General features: G+C 35.0%; 1 protein-coding gene, 1 long non-coding RNA gene and 2 pseudogenes across 10 annotated transcripts; all 4 read right to left on the reverse strand.

Annotated features, from left to right (window-relative positions):
• Window positions 1-432: 432 nt before the first annotated feature.
• On the reverse strand, window positions 433-552 carry LOC125475064 (annotated as a pseudogene).
• A 4861-nt stretch (window positions 553-5413) lies between these two features.
• LOC125475061 lies at window positions 5414-5533 on the reverse strand (annotated as a pseudogene).
• Window positions 5534-6365: 832 nt separating this feature from the next.
• Window positions 6366-9534, reverse strand: LOC125474890. 9 transcript variants are annotated; one of them, XR_007256295.1, is made up of 9 exons: window positions 9142-9269; window positions 8962-9035; window positions 8666-8734; window positions 8225-8448; window positions 8087-8127; window positions 7813-7907; window positions 7418-7526; window positions 7249-7338; window positions 6366-6380 (listed from the first exon to the last, which is right to left on the reverse strand). It is a non-coding gene; the product is annotated as an uncharacterized LOC125474890 (long non-coding RNA). The 9 variants fall into 9 exon arrangements; XR_007256291.1 differs by lacking the exon at window positions 6366-6380 and adding an exon at window positions 6733-6909; XR_007256290.1 differs by lacking the exons at window positions 6366-6380; window positions 7249-7338; window positions 7418-7526 and adding an exon at window positions 7599-7748 and having other exon boundaries at window positions 7813-7913.
• Window positions 9535-18576: 9042 nt separating this feature from the next.
• LOC103942110 (vesicle-associated protein 4-2) lies at window positions 18577-21649 on the reverse strand. The gene is made up of 7 exons (XM_009352321.3): window positions 21062-21649; window positions 20250-20320; window positions 19948-20029; window positions 19694-19815; window positions 19156-19233; window positions 18928-19047; window positions 18577-18814 (listed from the first exon to the last, which is right to left on the reverse strand). Exons 1-7 carry the CDS (start codon window positions 21333-21335, stop codon window positions 18755-18757), a joined length of 807 nt encoding a protein of 268 aa, XP_009350596.2. The 5' UTR covers window positions 21336-21649; the 3' UTR covers window positions 18577-18754.
• Window positions 21650-26868: the final 5219 nt, after the last annotated feature.

Below are 26868 nucleotides of genomic sequence, written 5' to 3' on the forward strand. Positions count from 1 at the left end.
TTATATCAAGCGATAAATAGAACATATAGATGATGTTTTCCATATCAAAAGCATAATAAGAACTCTAAAGGACACAACAAAGTAGCTTACTAATTCAAAAGATTAAATGAACTATAAATGGGCCAATGGTTAATTGAACAAATTCAATACAACTGAATCACATTCTAATTTTAAGCTAAGCACTGTATTACCAAGAAAAGTGCCCATATTGCTGTGAATGTAAAATAAAAATGAGTTAGCACTATCCACTGCTCATTTTGCTAAACGAAACGCCTAGAATCTATTCATTTCAAGTAAGTAAAAATCCAAAACAGGGAGATGGAGATATTAAACATTGAAAAGTGATTAAATTGCCATCTTAACAATCAATTTAACCTATATACACCTCTTCTTCTACTTCTTCAAAGCCTTTTCCCACCAAGTGGGGTCGGCTAGATGCAACACGAGGACTTTCCAAGAGATCACCCATCCTAGTACTACTCTTGCCCAAACTCACTTAATGTTGGAGTTTGGATGGGATCCGGTGCATGTGAGTTGGTATGAGTTACATCCTAAGGATTCGACATAAGATAGGAGTGCCGGCTGTCGGCTACCTGACACCCTCCCCTTCCTCCTTTATCCGGGCTTGGGACCGGCAATGTAAGATAAACTTACACAGGCGGAGTTTTAACCTATATACACCTACAGGTATCAAAGTTGATCTTAGATAAAAATAAAGCTCCTGATGAGATAACTGATTCCTGGTGTGAATCTATCACTTCTACCTTTTATGGTAATGACTACTTAAAGTTCTCATGCATACCAGATCTCAATAGACTCAACAACACATGGAGGTAAGGACCAATCCAGTAATCTTGAGAAAAGGGGATCCCTGAACCCTCAAAATCCACATACATCTTTTGGCAAGATAAGTCATATTGCCAAAGCACAAAAGAAAAAATAATAATAATGTATTGACACATTTAAAAAGAAATTCCAAACCCTTTGTACAATGCAAGAAGGTCTGGGAGTATTGAAAAAAAATGTCTATATTAAGAAGTATTCAATTTTTTCTTTACTATGCTCAATTATGTGGATGTGCATTGTACTGCTATAATGATGACAATTATTTGTCAAATGCAAGTGGATTTCTAACATTTTATCAGAAAATGTTAATATCAAAGGAAAGAAAGCTTGTATGGAATAACAATCGTTTAAAATTAATGACCATATTAAGAACAGAAAAGTTTCAGCAAATAATTGAATGTAATACAATAGACATAGATGACAGGATTGAGTAATTAGGAATTCTATCATTCAAGTGAAAAAGAAAACATACATTATAGTTGAAACAACTCTACCTTTACTTGGAGCCTTAACTTCAAGTAATCCATTATCGCACCAAGCATGGCAGCTTTAACTGTTTGCACAAAACGGAATCACATAGAATACAGATGATGAGTTTCCGCACAAAGTAACTAAAACGACGTGATACCTAAGATCCAATGAAGCCAAATTTTGCTTGCTATATATGGATATGTATCCTATCAGAAACATCCACTTGTAGATCATAATGTGTTATCAATATCATAGTTTCAAGTAATCAGTCTACTACATGGAGGAAAAACACAAAAAAGGGAAGTAGAAAAGTAGAACACATAATGGGCATCTGGCATGAATAGTAAGTTTCTGAAAAAATTGCTAAACCATCTTACAAATTCAATCATTAAACGTTATAATATAACCCAAGACAAAGATTAAATTATACAGTTTGTTTACAAATCAAAACAAAGTGCTGCTATAATCCGCAGCCGCTATGAATCATAAGATGGTAAATGAGAGAGAGAGAGAGAGAGAGATAGAGAATTCGAGAAGCACCTGCTAACATTACCAAAAAATTGAAAATGGTGGTTTCATATGAAGATAAGGCGCCTAATATGAAATCAGGGCACAAAAACTATAATTAAAAATTTTATTACAGTAAAAAACTAATTCATTGATTAATTAAGACAAATGACTGAAAACGTCAACTTTTCAATTGTTATCAGTAAAAACTAATTCATGTAGAAGATCGCTTGTATAAACTAAATCCAGTAAATCAGAGAAAAATGTAATACAACAGTACACGACTGGAAAAGAGAGTACAAAATCCAGTCTACTGCTTAAGCATGACTCTATGTAAGATTCTTTTCCCTTCCGTTAAAGTTTGAACAGACCAACATATCACATTAAGGAAAACAAATCACCTTCTCAGCCTTGGCAGCAGCTTGTGCAGATTTTCCATACAATTCTTCTCTAACAGCAAGTTGACCCTTCAATTTCTTATCTTTCAAGCCCTGAAAACACAAAATCCAAGATGCAGTGACAAATAAACATGTATAAGTTTCATGAAAACTCAAAGTTTCTAGGCCATACCTCCAAATTTGCTTCTGCTCCTCTAAGAAACTTCTTCACTCTCTTATCTAACTCATCAGAAATCTTCTCCAGCACATTAAGGTACTGCCCACTTTTTTTTCTCATTCCCTTTTTAAGAAAATTATGTGCACATAAGAGCCTAAAGTTCGGCTCTCACGTTGGTGAGTTAAACAGTGCAATGTACAAAAGGTGAGAGCTTAATCCAGAGCTATCATAACTAAAATACCAAAATATCAAAACTCGAAAATCTCCACCTAACAAAACATCTAAAAAACATATTTTCAATGAGGTTGAGTAGAATCATGACTGCAAGCAGATCTTGTGGGACTGCTACAAAAAATATAAACCAGTTGATTTCCGTAATAAAATATAATCAGTTGATTTTCAGGCGTACCTGTTCCATTGCAGGCACAGTGTCAATAGTGCCACCATCTTGTTTCACACCCATTTAGCTTACAGCAGTTTCAAATCCTTCAAACGCAAAATGCCCTGAAACTTGATGAGTAATACAATTCAACGACATTCAAATTTTATTTTTCCAAAGAAAAAAAAGATAAACTGGTCCACATAAATCTTTTAGCTTGAAAATCCGCACCCACAAACCAACCCAATTCAAATGGTGAATTTGTTATAAATGAACACTACGATTTGAGGATCGATCACATACCAGCTTAACAGCCATCTCCTCCCCACTGTGTACATTTACACCTAACACCAGAAGAGCAATTTCATTACAAAACACATTAAATTAACACAATGAATAATTTTCTAAGGAAAAAAGGATATCAAGCACTGATTACCAAACCTAAATAGAGTTCTCCGAAAGACCCACTCCCAATCTTCCTCCCCAGCTTAAACTTCCCAGCAATCACATGCTCCATGATGCAACAATGTCGACCCACAGACTCAAACTGGCTTTATTTCACAGCAATTGGTGCAAAATTCTTCCTTCCCAATCAAATCCAGCTGCACGGCATGCTCAACCGGCGAAAATATGCATATCCCCTTCTGATTCATCCACTCTGAAACCTGCAACCTATAACACATTATTACGAAAGCAGGGGAATTTCCAATTACTTATGATACAAACAAACACATTAACTAACAAAAATCCTAATTCCCTCTTTCACTCACTTTCTTTAACTAAAATTTAATTACTTTGATGCTTCTTTCAATTTGCTTTCATTTTCTGAGCAACCAAACAGGGGATAACACAAATTGCTAGGTAAGAAAGAAAGATGGAAACCTGGAGGGCTTGGGAGAAGCGTTTCCGCTTTCGGAGGTCGTGAATGATGCGCTGAAGCTCGCTGACTCGAACTCTGTTGAATTTGGGGCAAAAAAAAAACAGTCAATATTCCATGGTTTGTCATTTGTCAACTTATACAATTCAAAGTAGCACATCTCTAATTCAACATATCCAATTCATATCAGCACATATAAAAATTTCAGTTCAATAAACCACAAAATAGATTTAGAACACTATAAAATCCTCTTAGTAGCAGAACATAAACATCAAAATCCAACAGAAAGACAAAGCAGCATACCAGTTCTCTATCTTGTATGCAGTTTTCAGGTGGATCTTCCTAACTCGTCCCAAAAAACCGTGTATATAGTTCACCTGCAAGCATCATCCCACAGCCAAAAATTAGAAAGAACCAAGGAATACATAAGGAACCAAGAAATGGGAAAAAAAATCAACCAACAGAGGAATGAGAAGCAAACACCAGAAAATTTTGAAGAAGCACAGAAATGAGCACAGTGAAACCCAAAAATTCGAATGATGGTTCTAAGAAAGCAAACGGAAAAGAAAATAATAAACAATTACTTTCAAACAGTGCATAACCTATTGAATCAGGGAGACAGATTGTCTGCCCTTATGTTTGGATGATCTTCACATCTCCTTTTATTTGTATAGTCACGCTTAAGTTATGTCAATATTTTATATTCTTATTATTTTTTATCTTAATATTTTTATAAAAAATCAATATAAAATGTTAACCTAACTTAACAGTAACCGCACAAAATAAAAAGAGATAAGAAAAACACCCATCAGGAGGGCAGACAATCTGCCTCCTTGAATCAGAGGGAAAAACTGAAAACCCATACCTTACCTTGCCATACACCGCTCTGTCACTCCCTCCTCACTAACCCTGCGCACTAACCCATTAATTAACCCCAAAAAATGCACACAGCCATGCTTTCTCCTCTCTCTGTCTATCTCTATCTCCCTATCCATCTCTCTATAAAATCGGAAACCCCCCAAAACACGACCTAACATACTAAACTATTAGAAAATCTAAGGCACCATTAATCTGAAATTCGAATTGAAACACTGTTTATTTTTACCGTGCCAATTTCAAACCTTTCTTTAGACTAAAGTAATTGGTTAGTCGAAAGATGATGACAATCTCATCAAATGATTGCTGGATAAAATAAAGGGATTGGACGTGAAAATTACTTGAGGAGGAAGGACTTTCTAGTCCAAGAAAAGTGTGTAAGGTCACCTATTTCATAGGTCCTTCACACTCAAGGGAGGACATCTTTTGTAACACAAAATATCCATATTGCATTTGAGTGAGCAAAGGAAGCCGTTTTGCACTTTGTTCAAATCCGATAGATGATGTTTTCCATATCAAAAGCATAATAAGAACTCTAAAGGACACAACACAGTAGCTTACTAATTCAAAAGATTAAATGAACTATAAATGGACCAATGGTTAATCGAACAAATTCAATACAACTAAATCACATTCTAATTTTAAGCTAAGCACTGTATTACCAAGAAAAGTGCCCATATTGCTGTGAATGTAAAAAAAAATGAGTTAGCACTATCCACTGCTCATTTGGCTAAACGAAACGCCCATAATCTATTCATTTCAAGTAAGTAAAAATCCAAAATAGGGAGATGGAGATATCAAACATTGAAAAGTGATTAAATTGCCATCTTAACAATCGATTTAACCTATATACACCTCTTCTTCTACTTCTTCAAAGCCTTTTCCCACCAAGTGGGGTCGGCTAGATGCAACACGAGGACTTCCCAAGAGGTCACCCATCCTAGTACTACTCTTGCCCAAACTTGCTTAACGTTGGAGTTTGGATGGGATCCGGTGCATGTGAGTTGGTATGAGTTACATCCTAAGAATTCGACGTAAGATAGGAGTGTCGGCTGTCGGCTACCTGATGCCCTCCCCCTCCTCCTTTATCCGGGCTTGGGACAGGCAATGTAAGATAAACTTACACAGGCGGAGTTTTAACCTATATACACCTACAGGTATCAAAGTTGATCTTCGATAAAAATAAAGTTCCTAATGAGATAACTGATTCCTAGTGTGAGTCTATCACTTCTACCTTTTATGGCAATGATTACTTAAAGTTCTCATGCATACCAGATCTCAATAGACTCAACAACACATGGAGGTAAGGACCAATCCAGTAATCTTGTGAAAAGGGGATCCCTGAACCCTTAAAACCCACATACATCTTTTGGCAAGATAAGTCACATTGCCAAAGCACAAAAGAAAAAATAATAATAATGTATTGACACATTTAAAAAGAAATTCCGAACCTTTTGTACAATGCAAGAAGGTCTGGGAGTATTGAAAAAAATTGTCTATATTAAGAAGTATTCAATTTTTTCTTTACTATGCTCAATTATGTGGATGTGCATTGTACTGCTAAAATGATGACAATTATTTGTCAAAGGCAAGTGGATTTCTACCATTTTATCAGAAAATGTTAACATCAAAGGAAAGAAAGCTTGTATGGAATAACAATCGTTTAAAATTAATGACCATATTAAGAACAGAAAGGTTTCAGCAAATAATTGAATGTAATACAATAGACATAGATGACAGGATTGAGTAATTAGGAATTCTATCATTCAAGTGAAAAAGAAAACATAAATTATAGTTGAAACAACTCTACCTTTACTTGGAGCCTTAACTTCAAGTAATCGATTATCACACCAAGCATGGCAGCTTTAACTGTTTGCACAAAACGGAATCACATAGAATACAGATGATGAGTTTCCGCACAAAGTAACTAAAACGACGTAATACCTAAGATCCAATGAAGCCAAATTTTGCTTGCTATATATGGATATGCATCCTATCAGAAACATCCAATTGTAGATCATAATGTGTCATCAATATCATAGTTTCAAGTAATCAGTCTACTACATGGAAGAACACAAAAAAGGGAAGTAGAAAAGTAGAAGACAGAATGGGCATCTGGCATGAATAGTAAGTTTCTGAAAAAATTACTAAACCATCTTACATAAACCATCTTACAAATTCAATCATTAAACGTTATACTATAACCCAAGACAAAGATTAAATTATACAGTTTGTTTACAAATCAAAACACAGTGCTGCTATAATCCGCAACCGCTATGAATCATAAGATGGTAAATGAGAGAGAGAGAGAGAGAGAGAGAGAGAGAGAGAATTCGAGAAGCACCTGCTAACATTACCAAAAAATTGAAAATGGTGGTTTCATATGAAGATAAGGCGCCTAATATGAAATCAGGGCACAAAAACTATAATTAAAAATTTTATTACGGTAAAAAACTAAGTCATTGATTAATTAAGACAAATGACTGAAAACGTCAACTTTTCAATTGTTATCAGTATTACATGGACTAAAAGAACAGGAGAAGTAAGATTTCATGTAGAAGATCGCTTGTATAAACTAAATCCAGTAAATCAGAGAAAAATGTAATACAACAATACACGACTGGAAAAGAGAGTACAAAATCCAGTCTACTGCTTAAGCATGACTCTATGTAAGATTCTTTTCCCTTCCGTTAAAGTTTGAACAGACCAACATATCACATTAAGGAAAACAAATCACCTTCTCAGCCTTGGCAGCAGCTTGTGCAGATTTTCCATACAATTCTTCTCTAACAGCAAGTTGACCCTTCAATTTCTTATCTTTCAAGCCCTGAAAACACAACATCCAAGATGCAGTGACAAATAAACATGTATAAGTTTCATGAAAGCTCAAGGTTTCTAGGCCATACCTCCAAATTTGCTTCTGCTCCTCTTAAGAAACTTCTTCACTCTCTTATCTAACTCATCAGAAATCTTCTCCAGCAAATTAAGGTACTGCCCATTTTTTTTTCTCATTCCCTTTTTAAGAAAATTATGTGCACATAAGAGCCTAAAGTTCGGCTCTCACGTTGGTGAGTTAAACAGTGCAATGTAAAAAAGGTGAGAGCTTAATCCAGAGCTATCATAACTAAAATACCAAAATATCAAAACTCGAAAATCTCCACCTAACAAAACATCTAAAAAACATATTTTCAATGAGGTTGAGTAGAATCATGACTGCAAGCAGATCTTGTGGGACTGCTACAAAAAATATAAACCAGTTGATTTCCCTAATAAAATAATATCAGTTGATTTTCAGGTGTACCTGTTCCATTGCAGGCACAGTGTCAATAGTGCCACCATCTTGTTTCACACCCATTTAGCTTACAGCAGTTTCAAATCCTTCAAACGCAAAATGCCCTGAAACTTGATGAGTAATACAATTCAACGACATTCAAATTTTATTTTTCCAAAGAAAAAAAAAGATAAACTGGTCCACATAAATCTTTTATCTTGAAAATCCGCACCCACAAACCAACCCAATTCAAATGGTGAATATGTTATGAATGAACACTATGATTTGAGGATCGATCACATACCAGCTTAACAGCCACCTCCTCCCCACTGTGTACATTTACACCTAACACCAGAAGAGCAATTTCATTACAAAACACATTAAATTAACACAACGAATAATTTTCTAAGGAAAAAAGGATATCAAGCACTGATTACCAAACCTAAATAGACTTCTCCGAAAGACCCACTCCCAATCTTCCTCCCCAGCTTAAACTTCCCAGCAATCACATGCTCCATGATGCAACAATGTCGACCCACAGACTCAAACTGGCTTTATTTCACAGCAATTGGTGCAAAATTCTTCCTTCCCAATCAAATCCAGCTGCACGGCATGCTCAACCGGCGAAAATATGCATATCCCCTTCTGATTCATCCACTCTGAAACCTGCAACCTATAACACATTATTACGAAAGCAGGGGAATTTCCAATTACTTATGATACAAACAAACACATTAACTAACAAAAATCCTAATTCCCTCTTTCACTCACTTTCTTTAACTAAAATTTAATTACTTTGATGCTTCTTTCAATTTGCTTTCATTTTCTGAGCAACCAAACAGGGGATAACACAAATTGCAAGGTAAGAAAGAAAGATGGAAACCTGGAGGGCTTGGGAGAAGCGTTTCCGCTCGGAGGTCGTGAATGATGCGCTGAAGCTCGGTGACTCGGACTTTGTTGAATTTGGGGCAAAAAAAAAACAGTCAATATTCCATGGTTTGTCATTTGTCAAATTATACAATTCAAAGTAGCACATCTCTAATTCAACATATCCAATTCATATCAGCACATATCAAAATTTCAGTTCAATAAACCACAAAATAGATTTAGAACACTATAAAATCCTCTTAGTAGCAGAACATAAACATCAAAATCCAACAGAAAGACAAAACAGCATACCAGTTCTCTATCTTGTATGCAGTTTTCAGGTGGATCTTCCTAACTCGTCCCAAAAAACTGTGCATATAGTTCACCTGCAAGCATCATCCCACAGCCAAAAATTAGACAGAACTAAGGAATACATAAGGAACCAAGAAATGGGAAAAAAAATCAACCAACAGAGGAATGAGAAGCAAACACCAGAAAATTTTGAAGAAGCACAGTGAAACCCAAAAATTCGAATGATGGTTAAGCAAACGGAAAACAAAACAATAAACAATTATTTTCAAACAGTGCATAACCTATTGAATCAGGGAGGCAGATTGTCTGCCCTTATGTTTGGGTGATATTCCCATCCCTTTTATTTATATAGTCACGCTTAAGTCATGTCAATATTTTATATTCTTATTATTTTTTATCTTAATATTTCTATAAAAAAATCAATATAAAATGTTAATCTAACTTAACCGTGACCGTACAAAATAAAAAGAGATGGAAAAAACACCCAAACAGGAGGGCAGACAATCTGCCTCCTTGAATCAGAGGGAAAAACTGAAAACCCATACCTTGCCATACACCCCTCTGTCACTCTCTCCTCACTAACCCTGCGCACTAACCCATCAATTAACCCCAAAAAATGCACACAGCCATGCTTTCTCCTCTCTCTATCTCTATCTCCCTATCCATCTCTCTATAAAATCGGAAACCCCCCCAAAACACGACCTAACATACTAAACTATTAGAAAATCTAAGGCACCATTAATTTGAAATTCGAATTGAAACACTGTTCATTTTTATCGTGCCAATTTCAAACCTTTCTTTAAACTAAAGTAATTGGTTAGTCGAAAGATGATGACAATCTCATCAAGTGATTGCTGGATAAAATAAAGGGATTGGACGTGAAGATTACTTGAGGAGGAAGGACTTTCTAGTCCTGGAAAAGTGTGTAAGGTCACCTATTTCATTGGTCCTTCACACTCAAGGGAGGACATCTTTTGTAACGCAAAATATGCATATTGCATTTGAGTGAGCAAAGGAAGCCGTTTTGCACTTTGTTCAAATCCGATGTGTGCGACCCTAACAAGGCTCTCTTGGTTGTGTACCTGGGTCTTATTCTTGGAAAGTCTTCATCTTTTCCCTAGTTGATTATTGCTGGCAATCTTGCGCAAGGGTTTTTCTTCTTTGAGGATTTTCCCTTGTAAAGCTAATTTTTGTATGTTTGGTATTTTTCTATTGTGCTTTGTTTTTTATCATTTCTTTGCACAAAACGGGATTAAAATTGACGTTCAATCTTTTAGTTTGAGTTCTTAGTTTTACTTTACATTTTCAGAACTCTTAGCCCATGAATTGAACAAAATTTACAATTACTTCGACGATGATGGTGATTCTGTAGCCAACAGAAGATATTGCAAAAGTGGCTGAGACCGATCACAGGGAATCTGCCTAAATGTCAGTTTAGCGATGTATTGTATTCAGATTTATTTAGACTTTTGCAACAAAAAAAAATTATGTGATAGAGAAAGAATTCTAAAAAAAAGGAGAGAAGATTTCGTCCACCAAGCGGGAGAGAGTGCGACAGACTTTTGTAGATTTCTTAGAGTTTAATTGATTAGTAGAAACTACATGAAATTTACTATTTTTTTTTTAAATATACTTCTACAGATCTTTTAGTTTGGTAATCTAATTGTAAACAGTTTTCATACACTCACATACCTAGATCGAGTCAATTATGTCACTCGATTTTGATACCTAGTTTGTAACTAAATTAGGTTGTATAAAGCTTAATGAGGTAATAATTTTTAAATTATACAAGAATTTCACATCGAAGAACTGACACATTTACATATGACTTGTATAATGAATGGTCTTCGTTTCCCTGTGATAGCTGCTAAGGTTTTTTTTTCCCATAGTTTTTCTTTTTCCCTTAGAGATTCATACATGAAGGATCTCATAAACTAAACACAATCATTCCTCTCTTTTGCTTAACCGGACAATAATTCGTGCACAAAGCAGCTCATGTACCCACAAAGTAACCTGTTGATGACTGCCTCAGAATCTAAGACCTACGAAGAACGCTTTCACAAGCCAACATGGTAGCTCACATGAATTACATATATCAAAACAATTACATAAGGCTTGGTAAATATTCAAAAGAGAAGTGGATATTTAAACAAAGAACACAAAAGTTTATTTGAAAAAGGGCTCATTGCAGGCCATGGTATAATTTTGTGGATCAATGTTGCATGAGACAATTACCAGCGGTCTTACATTTTTTTGGTATTTCTCATAGTTTATTTGATAGTATGCCTAAAAAAATAAGAAAGTAAATTATATAACTTGGGTACACTGATAAAGTTGCATGAGTGATCACCATCAATTTTGCATGATTAAACTTCAGTCTGTGACTCGGTTAAATAAAATTAACATAATATTCATCATCTCCATCTTTTATGTGATAGCATCCTAGCTATACATAGTTTAGGTTAAACAGAAACATATGCGTACTCCAATGAATGTGTACTAGTCCATTAGAAACGGAGATCAAGCTCAAAAAATTAAAAATGCCAAACACTATACTATCAGAAACGTACGAGTTCATTCGAATTAGAATAATTTATAAAATAATTCATTACCATATGGTTAAAATAGTCAATTTATTTTCCCATATATCCAATGGAGTGGCGTATTTAAACTAATTCAATTCCTAATTTTACTTTCTTTGTAGTAAATAATAAACACAATAAATTGAAATACCGAAGCCGTTCTCTTATTGATGGTTTTCATTTTATCTCCACAATCTTTGTACAATTTACATAAATGATTCCATCCGAGTTAACTCAATAATTGAGTTGTCCGTTTCAACTATCTGTTTCCATGACGCTCGTCAACGGAGTAACTCCCGAGTCCCGATCAACTCTCTTAACTTTTTTCCGCCGGAAAATTTCCAATCTCCGGCTGCCTTAGCCCTGACCCCAACAGTTCAAGTACATGACTTTTTGGATAGACTCGTCCGCGTGGTTCCGTCTCTCCTCGCAATTCCCCAACACTCCGGAGAAATCCGACCCAACTGCGCCGGATAACGGTCGGAGATCCGATGATGCGTCGCCGCCAGCGAAAGATGATCGCCCCCGGTTTAGCTGAAAGGATTTTAGGCCGGATTTCCACTTATGTCCATGGTCGACAGGGCCTTGCACCACCGCCACGCTCGCCGCCATCCACACTCGACTCAGTTGATTCATCGTACAAAGATCTCTTAACTTGAAAATTGAAGGTGAGATGATCGTTTTGTTTGTTGATGTGTGTTTTTGAGAGGTTGGTTTAAGTGTTGTACTGAGGAGACAAAGGCGGTTACTTATAGGCAAAGGTGGGAAGTGATACCGCGTTTCGTGAAACCGGTGGTCTATGGGTGAGTGGGAAGTGGTTTTGGGAGATAAGTGGTGACTTTAGTTAGGCGTGGTGGCCCATTTGTTTTGGCGTTTTCTCTTTTGCTTTGGAGGTATCAATGATTCCCAAAATTTAATAATTGATTGTGTCCAAACTTCACATTGTCATTTTATCCTCAGTTTCTCGCCGATTTTGATTTGTGATGTGATGTTAATATTCTTTTTTATTTTTGCAAATTGATGTTAATTATGTTCATTCGGTTTAGGAGATTATTTATTGTTGATTCTGAGGTGTGTTTCGGTAACGTATAAACTTTGTAATTGGAATTGTTATATTCTTAATTATTATTTTAAAATTATATCTATAAAAAATTATTTAGTTCGAAGATAATTTAATCATTCGTGCATATCAATTGATCAATAGTTTGGATAACAAATAATGTACTCATGATGAGTCATATATTTGTTGATGTATATGAATTGCTACATGTTCTCTTAAGTGACTGATCATTGACAAATATAATTTTTAAATAGTGATATTGAAAATTAACATCCAATTATAAAGTTGATCCGGTAAATATACGTTAATTATAAATGGGGGATAAGTAGGTCATCACCCCCTCGGAAGAACACAAACATTATCTTTTCAAAATGAATAGTACTTATGTTTTACATGTAGCTTTATTAAACAAACTTCATAATCAAAACTGTTCATACTTAATCATAACAATATTCTGCGAGTCAAGTCAATTACGTGTGGGTTATAGACGATTGTGAGTAGTACAAATAATTGAGTTACTATCACAGACACGAAGCATGGTGATTAGAAGATTGGTGTGCTTTTGAAACGCAAGTGGAAATTGTATAAACGACAATAATTGCATCCCGTCTATGAGAAGGATGTACATATTCTTTCATTTACGAATGATGTGCTTGATCAAAATCATTCAATTTATTAAGTTTTATTAAAGATCACACGTACTAAAATCATTTAAATTGGAGAATATTTATTCATATAAACGTATCATATAAATAGATAGTTCATTATGAAAATGATACTTTGTACCTATATGTCTTTTTGTTATGTAAATTTGGATGCTTAATTAATATCCAATTGAAATATAATTTTCTATAGGTGATTTACAAATAAAAATTAAGAAATGGAACAATTCTGATTATAAAATTTGTACGACTATGATATTTGTCAGGTCTTGTGCTCCTCACCAAGGGACTTACTTGTACATTTTCACTTAGGATTAACAAACCTTTACAATCCAAATACCATAATCATAATTGTTTCTTTTCTTTACCATTATATATGAAATAATTATATTTAAATTAGAGATCTTTAAGCTATTTATATGCATAAAATAAATGGATCATTTATCATGAAGATACTAATAGTTACCAAACAGTTGACTAGTTTAACATATCTGGATAACTAAACGATTTCTAAATTGAATAATTGTTTTTCAAATATATATGATCTGTAGATGATGAAAAAAAAAAAATGATTCCGATGATAATATTTGGATTGTAATAGTTCATTAATCATGAGTGATAGAACAAGTAAATTCCCGTGGAGAGACATAAGCATTATTGTTAAGAAAATATGAAAGATAAAGCTAATTATCTTTTTAAAAGTTGATAATTAAATACTAGATTGAGTACTCAAAGAAAAATTTCTACTTTTATGTATTAAAATTTTTTTGCTACAAGTTACATCTGGAGATAAACATTTGAATTCGGGACACCACTCATAACGCGTAACAATCATTAGATTATACTATTCATTATCTTTTGATTTAATAACAACATTGTTTGGACCATACACTGTTCCTTATCAGACTTTTCTAACAAGCTGGATGAGATCGATCGCGATATGCAATGATGAACCCTAGAAGAAGAAATGAAGAGAAAAAGAATCTTTGTAGTTGCTAGAAGGCAGCCAATGAGGGCAAACAGGTGTCGTGCTTATCCGAACTTTCCCCTTCAATCTCATGACTCATCGCTCGTGCATCCAGCCAGTGCAAACACGTGTACGTACAACATCGTTTCATCATCCCCTGCTACCCTCACGTCCTCTTTCAGCATGGGGCTCGCCCCTTGTCCTCTTCCCCCAGTTATCCTATATAACCACAGGGGTAGTTTCGTCTTTCCGATGTGATCGGAGAGCGGATGAGGTTACGGGGGGAGAGGGACACGTGAGCAGGCAGGTGCCAGTGGTCCTTTTGTGCATTTTGGCGCCATTGGGTCGTCATGCTCATGGGGGCATGCATGGCCATCACGTGCTTTGACATGGGGTCTGTCGTCTCTATAATCCTCGGGTTTTGAAGCTTTTAAAATGAATAATTTTTTGCTTTTGTTTTTAGTATTCTGATCTTTGAGCTTTTTGGACGGGTGAGATTTCATGCAGCGCGAACGAACGGTGTCTGATATCAGTCGGTTGATCATCCGACGGTCACTTCTTTTTCCCTTTTCTGTTGAAACTCGACCGACGACATTAAACTTTCATTTTTGTAACAGAACTTTGTTTTTTCTTCAAATTTTCATTTCATTTGTGTCGAGAAAATTTTGTCTGGACCTCGTATGAGTTGTATTGTATCATGCCGATATATTTACGGATACAAATTTTGGGAAAATTTGGTTACGGTTGTACGGTATCATCAATCATGTTTATGCAAAGAAAACTTGCTTGAAAGGATTGTATATTCATATTTATACTGTTTAGGAGAATATTTTAGTTTTTAGAGTTAATGTCACATTTCGAATTTACGAATACATAATATTTCGTTAACATGAACTTTCTTGCTAAAGAAAAATAATTTCTAACTTCTGAAGCATGTTTACAGGGACATGAAACTTTTATATATCCATATTGCATCCTCAAGAATATCTCCTTCCCCTTCTAACCTCTCAAAATGTTTCTAGGTCAATAGTATTTTTTTCAATCACACATCTATTAAAAAATAACCTCTTTGGAGTTGGAAAATTTGTTTGGTCACAACTTTATGACAATATAGAGGTTTTACCGTATAACTAATTAGGTATTGGCTAGTTGTAATCTCTATTACAATTGAAAACTGTCTTCAAGTTTGAATTCTCACCTCTATTGAGAGGTGATCAAAAGAGATATTTTTCTGATCGGGTTAAGTTTAACTAGTTGACATGGTATAGTATGAATCTATATGAAATAATTGTAGATACATTGTTAGAGAGATTGGGATTGTGTACTTAAATATAGAATGGTTGGCAATAACCCTATATATGTATGTGGTGATAATGAAGATATAGAGATACTAACTGAGTGAAATTGCCAAGTTAATAGAGAAATGACCTTTTTGAATGTGGAGAGGAAGAGGAAAGGTGGCTTACGATTGTAGGCATTTCCTAGCCCACACATTAGGATAAATCGTGAAATACAAATGGATTGTAGTTCGAGTTGTAAACATTACAACAGTTTTATATTCGATTATGTCTTCGAATATCACTTATTTTCAGTTGTTAGATATTCTTAGACCATCTTCAACCCTTGGACTAAAACCTAAAATTTTTAGCTCAGAAAATTTAGGTTTTAACCCAGAAACAATTTTTCTGGCTTAAAATTTTAGCCCCAAATTATTAGAGAATGAATTTTGGCTAAATTTTTTTCTTAAAGTGACTTTTTTTAAAAGAAAAAAAAATCTATGGACTATCCTAATTTAATTTTATGAACATTTTAACCTAAAAATATTTAGATTCTGAAAAATACTAAAAAATCATTAACCGACATCATGAAACTCGTTAAACACTATGAAAAAAATACGAAACACATAAAAGTTTTTTTTTTTAATTACTTTAGCCGTTAGATTTAAATTTGAACCGTTAAATTTTTGTTTTTACCGTTGAATTTCATCAAATTAAATCTTAACCATTGGATTTAATGAATTTATAAATATCAAACTAAATAAAATATACATATAAGGTGGGCCAGCCCCACTAATCCTGGGTTAAATTTGGCTTTATTTTAGGTTATAGGTTTTAGGTCGAATTTTAAGCTTGTGTTGGGTTGGATTTGGGGGAAGGGGAGGAATAAAAGGGGGAAAATAGGTTATAGATCAGGGTTGAAGATGATCTTAGGATTGAGTTTAGGATGAGAAGATTCATCATGGCTGTCACATACAATGGATGGGGATCAAATTACAACTTGCTTCCCACCATTTACATTCTGTTTATTTTTATCATTACTGCAGATGGGTCACATTATATAGAGTGGGACTTCCATTTCACTAAGGAGGTCCACCACCCATCAGGCATCAGTTTTGAGAATAATAATTGTGTTTACTATATCCTCTCTAGTCATTATCAGAGTGGGGAAGCTGGTGGAAATTGAACAACAAGAACTGGTCCCCATTGTAGAGATATCTATTATATCTACAGTTCCAAAAGTGCTTTTACAATATTCGCTTTTGGACTTTGTCAACAAAGAGAGAATGAAAAGAAACCCAACTGTGCTGCTGCTGGTATTGGAAACCAAATGTTTTAGATGTATCCATTCCTTTTTTTGATAGATTTTGCACTACTGGAGATTATTGTTCTTTGTATAATCCACTAATGAAGATGGTTAATTGATTTTTGATTCTTTGTGGGTTTCATTTGCTATCACTTAAGCTTTATCAATATTATACTAGTATATGCTCACACACAAAGTGTGCATAAAATGTTTTTTTTTTTTTTTAATTTTTAAAATTCAAGGAGAGAGAAAGAGACTGAGAGAGAATGTGAAAGCAAAGAAAGAATGAGAGAGGTTGGTTTATTTATTTATTTTTTAAAATTATAAACGTTAAAATCACTTGTAGGTGATGCTAAAATAAATAATAATAAAATTTTGTTTTATGAAATTACGTTACTGCCCTTAACTTTTTTGTTGTGATTAAAAATTAAATAGTCTTTTCACACTTCTTTAGTTGACAAATAAAGTTCTATTAATATGTAGTTCGGATAATAAATTTGAGATTGAACATACATAAGATCTTCCAAAAAGGAATTAAGGAGTTTGGAACTTTGGATAATGATAACTTTTTAATTATTTGTAATTACAGACAGGTATTCCATTGTTAAAGAACATTGTGATACCGATAATATATACTTAGTTGGGGATTAATTTATACTAATTAGAGGCAGTTACCTATCATTGTCATTGGCTTACATACCAATTCATTGTTAAGATTCGTTTAAAATATAAGATCTCCTCTTATTCTCCACATCATATATATAATCTTTTATATTAGAGGATAACTTTGCCATCTGTCTAGCTCAAGTTACTGCACACCTCTTCTTCCGATAAACACTTTGATATAACTTTTTACAAATCTTCAATTAAACTTGGAACTTTTTATGCTAAAGGGGACTACAAACGATTTAAGAATTTTTTGGATGTGTTTTAATAAAATGTTTTTGAAATCAGGTGAATTTTGAAAAAACATTTGAAGTGTATCGTAAAAGAAACACGTAACTGACTTTTTTTTTAGGAAACACTTCAAGTGTTTTTGAAATTCAAAAATATTTTCTCTCAAAACGCTTTCAATCATTTTAAAAGTATTTCTAAATGTACCGTTAGTGTCCCTTATTAATGAAAAAAGTTCAAAAGTTATTTGTAAAAAGTTCTATCTATTTGTATTGTATTTAGTGTCTCCTTAGTGGAAAAGTTCAATTTCCTACTGAATATTTGCAAAAAGTAAGTTTTATCTATTTGTATTTCTTTATTCTTTAAGCCTGAGTTTTTTATTCTCTTTGTGTGGGACTAAAAAATTGTAAACTAGAATCTCAAAGATCATGAGCAAGATACTCCATGAAAATAAAAGGGATACCAAGAAATGGTCTTTGATGGATAAGTTTGGTATTAATATGTTTGTTTTATGGTTAGTGGACCAAAAAATAAGAATTAAACTCAGATCTCAATCCACTTTCCACTAATTCCATATAATAAGGAAATGGAGAGCAGCCTCAGTATTGCTCTCTTTCAAGCTGTCAACTCTGAAGTCTGAACAATAGCAAAAGTATAGTTGTATGTGTTTAGAGCCACAACTTCCATGAAGTCATTAGTAATCTGAATCAAGATCATTTCAGATCATTACATACACATATATCATGATGCTTAAAGTGTATGTCAACATGGAACAAATAATTGCACATAGTTTTTGGAAATTCAGCAAGGAAACCGTAAATTCGCCGTATCGAGAGGTGTTCATGCTGCACGTCTCAAGACAAAAAATGAAGCAAAACAACCAGCCAGAACAGAGATTATATTTCTGTCAAATTTAAAACATTCATTTATACTATCTACAGGTTATAAGGTAGAGATGGGGACCCGAACGAAACAGTACTTTATTATAATTTTTCTCTTGAAACATGCTTCCAATTAGAAAGAAATGCCCTAAACAAACACAACTCTACACTGAATCAGCCCCTTCAACCTGCTGCTGCGCTAGGTATCTTTCCCTGCGCTCTTTCTACAAACGAAACCACACATACCGTAAGTAAGAATGTGCACAAGAAGAATGGTCTAAACAAACACAACACCGTCACTCTACCAAAAGAAACAAAAACAAGTTGAGTGCCTCACCCATTCATCTATGACAAGTCCTTCCCCAACAATCCGGGGGCCTGCTTCTTCTGGAGGTTTCTTTCGTGTTTCAAGGGCAGCTTCAGCTTCGGCCAATTGCCGCTTAAGTTTTTCCATTGCCTTAAAAAACAAATTTGAAAGTGAAAGGGCTTGTTACTGAGGCTAAAGCTAAGACAACCAAAAAAGTATGTATTGTGCAAGAAATGGCAAATTGGTCCATCTACTTACAGGGGTAGGGCGCTCAGGGTCAAGGAAAACAACACGCAAAACCTGCTCAACCACGACTTCGTCCCTCTGCTCATCAAACTACATAAACAAATGTTACAGTTGATGTTTAATATCTTTGAATTATGATGCACACTGGTTTCTATCTTGTCATAAAGTAAAAAATATACAGCAGATTTCAGTTCATAAATCGGATATATAGCAAGATCAAACCTGTTGCAGAAGAAAGATATATGGTCTGAACAAATTATAAGGAAGCCTTAATTAGAAATTATGACAAATGTTTGCTAATGTAGTATGTGACATCTGAATTTTCACTTATTAACATATGGCGCAGAAGGTTATAGACAGCATGTGCTTTCACAATTGCAAGAATATTCCCAATTTTCACACACTGGAGAAAACAACCTCAAATTTGATATCTCAAAGTCTACTCACAATATTTACTGATATTATCTTGAGGGAAAGTAAAAATGTTACTGTGGAAAAACAACGTAAATGAATATGGTAAAAGTTATATACGAAATGCCTGCAACTATACCAGTTCTGGTACATAGTCCATATCTCCCTTCACTTTTAAGCTCATGATCTTGAACTTCACCCTGCTCTTCTGGTCTACAGCTGGTTTCTCATCGTTCTCCGGAGGTTCCACAAACTTGAAAACTGTCAAGATTTAATATTACAATTTTCAACAATGAACGTGCTAAAATATGACTAGCTAGTATGTTATTCATTGCAAATATATGGATGTGAAATATAACCTGAAATAATGGAAGATCATGAAAAATGAATTACCAGTTGCAATAAGACTTTCACCAGGAGCAAGTATACCCCCAGGAGGACGCATGTAACAACTCTTTGGTGCAGTTGTTTGGAACTAAAGCAACCAACACGTAAGCAGTTAGATAGCCGTATCAAATTTGTAATAGGAAAACTCCTGATACTGTCATCCCATGCTATACAATTTTCAAAACTATGCTAACCAAATTTGGTCGTAAATCTAGTCGAACAGTCAGTTTGTCCAATTAGCTATGACTAGTTTCGATAATGTTAGAGGTAAAATACATAACAGGGGAACTTAGAGGATCAATCCATACCTTGAAAGCTACAAGAGACTTGCTTGTGTTTTTTATCCCAATTGCACTCCTGACCTGTTTACCGGGTTCATCTTCAGACGAAACAATCACAATGTGAGGCCAAATATATCTACCTTGAATCATCTACCAGCGAAGGAACTCAGCCAACATTACACTTTTATAATGATTAGCAAATATTTCTGAGTGAAAAGCTTATAAGAAATCCCAAGTGGAACAAAACTACACAAGTGGATACTTAAAAACAAACTATCAAAGAACAGAGCATATCAGATGTACAGACACCACTTAGAACCGTCCAGATCAGCAAAAAGAAACAACATTTGGAACTACTATAAGGGCTTGTTTGGGGTCTGCTTGTAGAATGGTTAAAACCGCTTTCTAACAACCAAAAACAGCTTATGGCTACGTTTGGCAGAAAAAATTAAAGTGCTTTGACGGGTTTCATGTAAAAACAATTCTAGCAAAAGTACTTATAAGCATAAATGCTTCTCATCCAAGCATCACCAAACGGTCCCCAAGACTTTCACAGTTTAACTCATGAAACTAACAAATCATGCAACTTAAGCAAATCAAAGAACAAAAAATGTGGCATTATGTTTTATGTACTAAATGTTGGAGACCCAGTTAAACATTTGTCATTGAAAAACAGAGTCTAAGCTTAAAAGCACGACATTTCACGCAACCAATTAGACAACCCAAAAGAAACAAAGGTCAACTTTTTCCATTGAAATTCTTAGAAACCAGAAAAACCCAGATCACAATTATTACATAACAACAAAGATAACTAGAAAGATGCAAGTAAAGGGGCTTACATGGAAAAAAGAGCTTATTCGGAGGATCAAGATGCAGCCTTCTCCTAGCCGGAAGCAAAGACTTGGTCACGTACGACACAGTACTGGCGGAATGAAGAGCCATCCGCTCCGCCGCAGACTCGTGAATCTGACCCAGCTGGTGGTGAACATTGTGATGCATTGAAGACAAGGTCGAGGACGACGACGAAGAAGCGTTCCCAGACTGCCAAAACGGCATTTTGAATAGACTCCAAAGCTTCCCGTCAGGCCCAGATTTCTCAGCCTCCACAGCCATTCTCGACCAACTCGCCGGAAATCACTTCTCGTCGCTAGCAAGTGGGTTTCGCCAGAGATGGTGGGGAAAACAGTGAAAAGAGAAATTTTGTTTTTACGCGGATTGAAGGAGAAAGCTGAAAGATTGAGACTTTGGTGGCAAGTAGTGTTTGTGGGAGGCCTTTATGGGGTGCGAATGCCAAATGTGGATGAATGCGACCTTTCTTTCTGGACTTTTTGGATTGTCGGAACTGGCGGTGGTTACTTTTGCTCACTCCACTCTGTTCTCTTCTGTCGTTGTTGGCTGTCAGTTGGCAGATGTGGATCAAAGTTTAAAAACTTATTGTGGGCAACATATGGACTATATATATCGATTTCATACAAATTATTGGACCATATATTTCTTTTTTAAGTAATATCCTAATCTAATATCATTTTTTGTCTAACTAACGTCGTAATTTAATTCAAACAATGGGAGGGAATTCAAATTTGGATTGAAAGAGGGATACATTACCCTAATTAAAGTGGTTATGCCAAAATAAAATTATTGAATTATAAGAGCATAGTTGTATGTTTTTTCCTTTGTCGAATCTTACGCTAATTTGATTTTTGGGTGTCACCAATTTTATACATGTACATATATATATATATATATATATAGAAATATAGAAATATTCCATGACACTATATTTTAGTCCAACATGGTAATTAATTTGATTTTTTTTTTTTTTACGATTTCTTTCCTTCTCCACCATCATTAATTATTTTTCCTTTCCTTCTCCTGAATATCTCCTTCCTCCTTACCCTCTCCCCTTTCCTTCTCCAACTTTTGGATCTTTCTTCATCCTCCCATGGTTGCCTCATAGAAAATTTACTCGCATATTCAAACTTCAAACCACATAAACAAATCCTGCATCTGTCCTCCATTGCTCCACCATTTCAATCTCTAGTTTTGTTTTTTAATTTCCATTGTCACGTAATGAATGCTAGAGCTACAAATTTCGAAAATACCAGCACATAAGAATCATGCCAATTGACCGGATTAGTGTGCATACTCTCTTACATCTGAGTACGATTGTCTTTCATGTAAGTTAGAGCAATTTAAAAATACCTAGTCAAATATCATAGTAAAGTTTAAGATAAATAAGATACAAATCTTACAAAATGTACGTGTTTAACTCATACACTTAACTTCTATGTGTGATTAAAAAATTTGCAGATTTTTCATAAGTTTTTCTTAATCTAAAATATTAGCCGTTTAATTGTTACATATTTTTAGGTCTGTTATATTACTATGAAAGGAAAAAACAAATTCTTATGTTTTTATTTTCTTATTTTTTTATTTTTTTATTTTTTTACAAACGATATTATTTACACTAAAGGAAGGGGATGATCTTGTAATAATGTGGTTCAAACTCGTCTTAGGCAAGAATCGAACCTAAGACTCATTTACAAATGAAGATGAATATTTCTAGTCCGTAGTATTAAGTGGCAAAAAAAAAAAAATTCATATGTTATATACATAAGTTATCACATTCTCGCTATCGAAATAATTCTTATTGATCGATTCCTTTAGTAGATAACATTTTCTCTTCAATCCATTGTACTTCACGTTCAACCTCTCCCCTTAATATAATTTGAAGCAATAATATCGGTTGGAAAAGAAAAATTGATAGCTTGGTCCAAACATAAAATTGACAACTAGGAAGAATATACCCAAACCGTTGGTGGAAGAACTATAGCTTTGGATACGACATGGACATGCACCAAATCCGCACTTTCTTTCAAATCTTCGCATGATTCTTTTTTCCTTTCATCTCTCTTTTTATTCTTTTGTTTTTAAAAGAATGGATCAATCGCATGAGGCCATAATTAAAATAGGCTAATCATGTTTAGAGCATTAGAACATGTTCTCCTGGTGGTGCCATTAAAGATAACGATGCAGCAATCAGCAACTCCGCTGATATTCCCATGCGGCCCCCTCCCCAGTGGCTCTTTCAAAGGCATCTCATCTTTTTCCCATATTTCATGCACCATAATTTTGACCTGCCATTTTGCACTTGGGAAAATCACAAAGTTCAAACAGCTTTTGTGTAAAGTTACTTCCGTTCCCTTTATTTTTCTCACTGTGTTTATAATAATAAGTTGATCGACCCAATGGCTAATTGCTTGGACCAACATAATTGACAAGTGAAATTTTAGATTTAAGGGTTTCTCTCTCTTAATTATGTTAAACACATCAATTTAGTCCTCCAACTTCCAAATCGCTCGATGCGCGTTTATACTTCGATATACATAATTAATGCACGTAACTAATGCCATGTCAAATAATAGGATGACGACATTCAGTGACTTTGGAGTTTAAGTGGGAAGACCAAACTGATGAGTTTTCCATAATTTGGAAGTATTTTCAATTAGAATCCAAATTTTATTGTTTTATTTTTGTTAAAGATGAAATTCAATTCATTATTTGCTCTTGTATGTGTCATACTCTAAAAGAGGAGGACCAGAAATATGTGATTTCCTTCTTTCTGAACAAATTAAAAGGATATCATATTAAAAGACTACAAACACACAGCATACGTAACGCTTGGTAATGATTTCATAAACATGGGAGTGGGCAGGAATAGGATCTTTCCAGCTCAGTTGGGCCTCAACAACTCAAGTACATTATTAGTCTAAGTGGTCCTTCTAATTGCTTCAAAGTCCCCTTATTCTTTGACACCATTCTTTTTTCGAAGAAGAAGATTCTCCCACTTTGTGTAGAAAGTGGCTTCGATCATGTTGCTAATTAAGGGTCTTCATTTGGCACGTGGGCCATGGGCCTGCCTGGCCCATTGGAAAAAAGCCCAACCTGATTCATTATGGGATATAGGCCGGGCCGTCTTGTTATATAGAGAGCTAGGCTTGGGCTACGGTGTTTGAGCCCAGGCTCGGCTCATAGGCACGTCTCATTTAAAGCCCAGGATGCCTGGCCCGTAGGCCCATTTCATTTTACACACACATGACACACTTATACTAGTTGTTCCCATTTCAGCCCAAACCCAACTCACTTTCTCTAGTCACTACTCCACCTTAGAGCAAGCCCAGCGTGGGCATTTGCTCGGGGGACAGGGGATAGAACAGGGGCTTGAGGCCCCGTGGACCAGCTCTAGTGTGGGCAAGCCCAAGTGAAGGTGCAGGCCCGAGCACTGGGCTCGTGGAGAATTGCCAGCCCGAGAGCCTGAGGCCATGTGACGTCAGCGCTGACGTTAGCCTGGCGTCAAGCATTATTTAATTTTTTTTGTGTCAGGCGCATGCACCCCACTCGCGTGTGGGGGCGCGTCGCCGACACAAAATCAGAAAAAAAAATAAAATTTAACTTTTTCAGTTACCGTTGGGAAGCCACATGGCTTCCCATGGTCCGTTCGATCTCAACGGATATTTAATTTGGACCGTTCAATCTCAACGGTCAAAAAAAATAAAAAAGTCTTATTTAATATCCACCGTTCGATCTGAGATCAACGGTGGATATTAATATGCTTTATAAATAAAAAAATAAAAGAAAAAATAGTTTTAAAATTAAGAAAAGTTACCGTCGTGACACGTGGCACAATCTGGAGTGTTGAAATTCAAATTTTTTTATATCCAACGGCAGAGATTAATTAATTGAATAAAAATTCAAAAAAATTGTAAAAAATTCAAAAAAAAATCTGAATTTTTTTTAAAAAAATTGTTTTTACTTTTCTATAAATACCTTCTCATTATCATCTACCTTACACAACAATTTCATATTTTCTCAATTACTTTCAATCACATTCCTTTCTTCATCTATCCTCAAAGATTGTGAACAAATTATGACACATGGCGCGACGTGATTGATTAATAATTTTATCAGAAATCCATCACCAATAATTGTATTTTCGGATAATAACACGTGGCATAACGAGTACGATTAAAAAATTTATCGAAAATCCATCTCCAATAATTGCCTTTTCGGATTTTATGATAAGTGGCGCAACGACAACGATTAAAAATCTTATCCGAAATTACAAATAAAATTATTTTGTATTATTTAATAATACTTCGGATAATGACACGTGGCGCGACGAGAACGATTAAAAATCTTATCCGATATTACAATTAAAATTATTTTTGTATTATTTTATAAATAAATAAAATACTAATATTTAATTGCCTATTGCCAGGGCTATTGAAGTGTAACGGTGGAGATGCAAATGCTATTGTTAGGGCTATTACTGTTCATTAAGGGCAGTTACTATTCATTATGTGGATTGAATAGTGCATAGCCTGGAGGGAGGGCTTCAACGCTGGAGTTGCTCTTAAACTCAAACACATCCTTTCTCTCATCTCCAACTACAGAATCAAATTGATCTAACGGTAATTAACATAATGGTGAACAAAAATGTATCCTCCAAAATTTATTGACGAGTGTCCTTATGTGATTGGTGTGGTTAAGTCTCTTGTATAAATAGTGAATCATTGTCACTATTTCCTAAATTCCGATTCCTCTGTTATCAAAGAGTATTATGCAGACTTTCCTTTCCTTGCTTTCATCTTCTTTTCTCATCTAATTTCTGTCATCAATTCTATATTTCTTCACTTAATAAAATGCAGTTAATGAAAATAACAATTTATGGATGAATCTCCAAACTTTGTAGGGAATGAATATTTACGTGCCGGAAGAAAATGTTTCCAAAGTATGTACAGATTACAGTGACCTCAAGCTGAGTTTAATTTGGCCTCAGTTGGGAACCCAAGAATTTAGATACATAACTTTCCTCATAGACTCCTCTGCCGGCTTTGCTTTCTCTTCTCGCATGATTGTGTTTGAAACCCTAGCAGCAGAGGAAGGAGAAGAATACAGCTCCTTGGCCTGAGAAAACGACCTGGTGAGATGGTTCTTGGCATGCTGGTGCATCAGTCTTATGGCGTCGTTCCACCTACACACCCCTTGGTCTTTCAGTACTTCCACAACTCCAACCGTTGCCCCCACGATCCAAGCGCTACTTGCTGCACTCATCATCTAAATTTTCCTTTTTTTCCTTGGGACTCTCTTTTGATTTGTACTGAACAAAGTATGGGAATTGAGAAAGGTTGAGTTGAAATATTTGGCAAGGTGGATGTATTATGTAGATGGGATATTAAGGTTGAGTAGTTTGATTTGGATACACGAATGGATGGAAGCAAAGCCAAAAATATTGGGGAAAAAACAGAGGTTGCAGAAGTTGCTGCTTGTTTTCCAAGGAAATCCACTGGTTTTTGTATAATTTTTTAGTACTTTTCTGCTGGTTTTCACACGCGCACTTTGTTTCGTCAATAAAATAGTGCTTTTAAGCAGCAGACTAATATGGAATGGAACTTTACACCGTGCACAACATTAAAAAAATTGCATGTGCATCATCACTGCATACATCATTTTCTCTATATTTTTATTTTTATTTTCATCAAAGGTAAATGTTATTACCAAGGAAAGATATGTATATAGATGGAGGCCCAATTACACAGAGATATAGACCTCCACAACAACACAAAAAAGAGTCCAACCCAAACTT

The sequence above is a fragment of a genome, unplaced genomic scaffold (genome assembly GCF_019419815.1).
Source record: "Pyrus x bretschneideri cultivar Hongxiangsu unplaced genomic scaffold, Pyrus_bretschneideri_v1 Contig13, whole genome shotgun sequence".
Lineage (NCBI taxonomy): Eukaryota > Viridiplantae > Streptophyta > Magnoliopsida > Rosales > Rosaceae > Pyrus > Pyrus x bretschneideri.

Coding starts and splice junctions, on each gene's coding strand:
- LOC103942110 (XM_009352321.3), bottom strand. CDS start 21,335: ATGGCTGTGGAGGCTGAGAAATCTGGGCCTGACGGGAAGCTTTGGAGT. Junction 20,321..21,061: donor GAATAAGCTCTTTTTTCCAT/GTAAGCCCCTTT, acceptor TTTCGTCTGAAG/ATGAACCCGGTAAACAGGTC. Junction 19,048..19,155: donor ACCCTGAGCGCCCTACCCCT/GTAAGTAGATGG, acceptor TTGTTTTTTAAG/GCAATGGAAAAACTTAAGCG.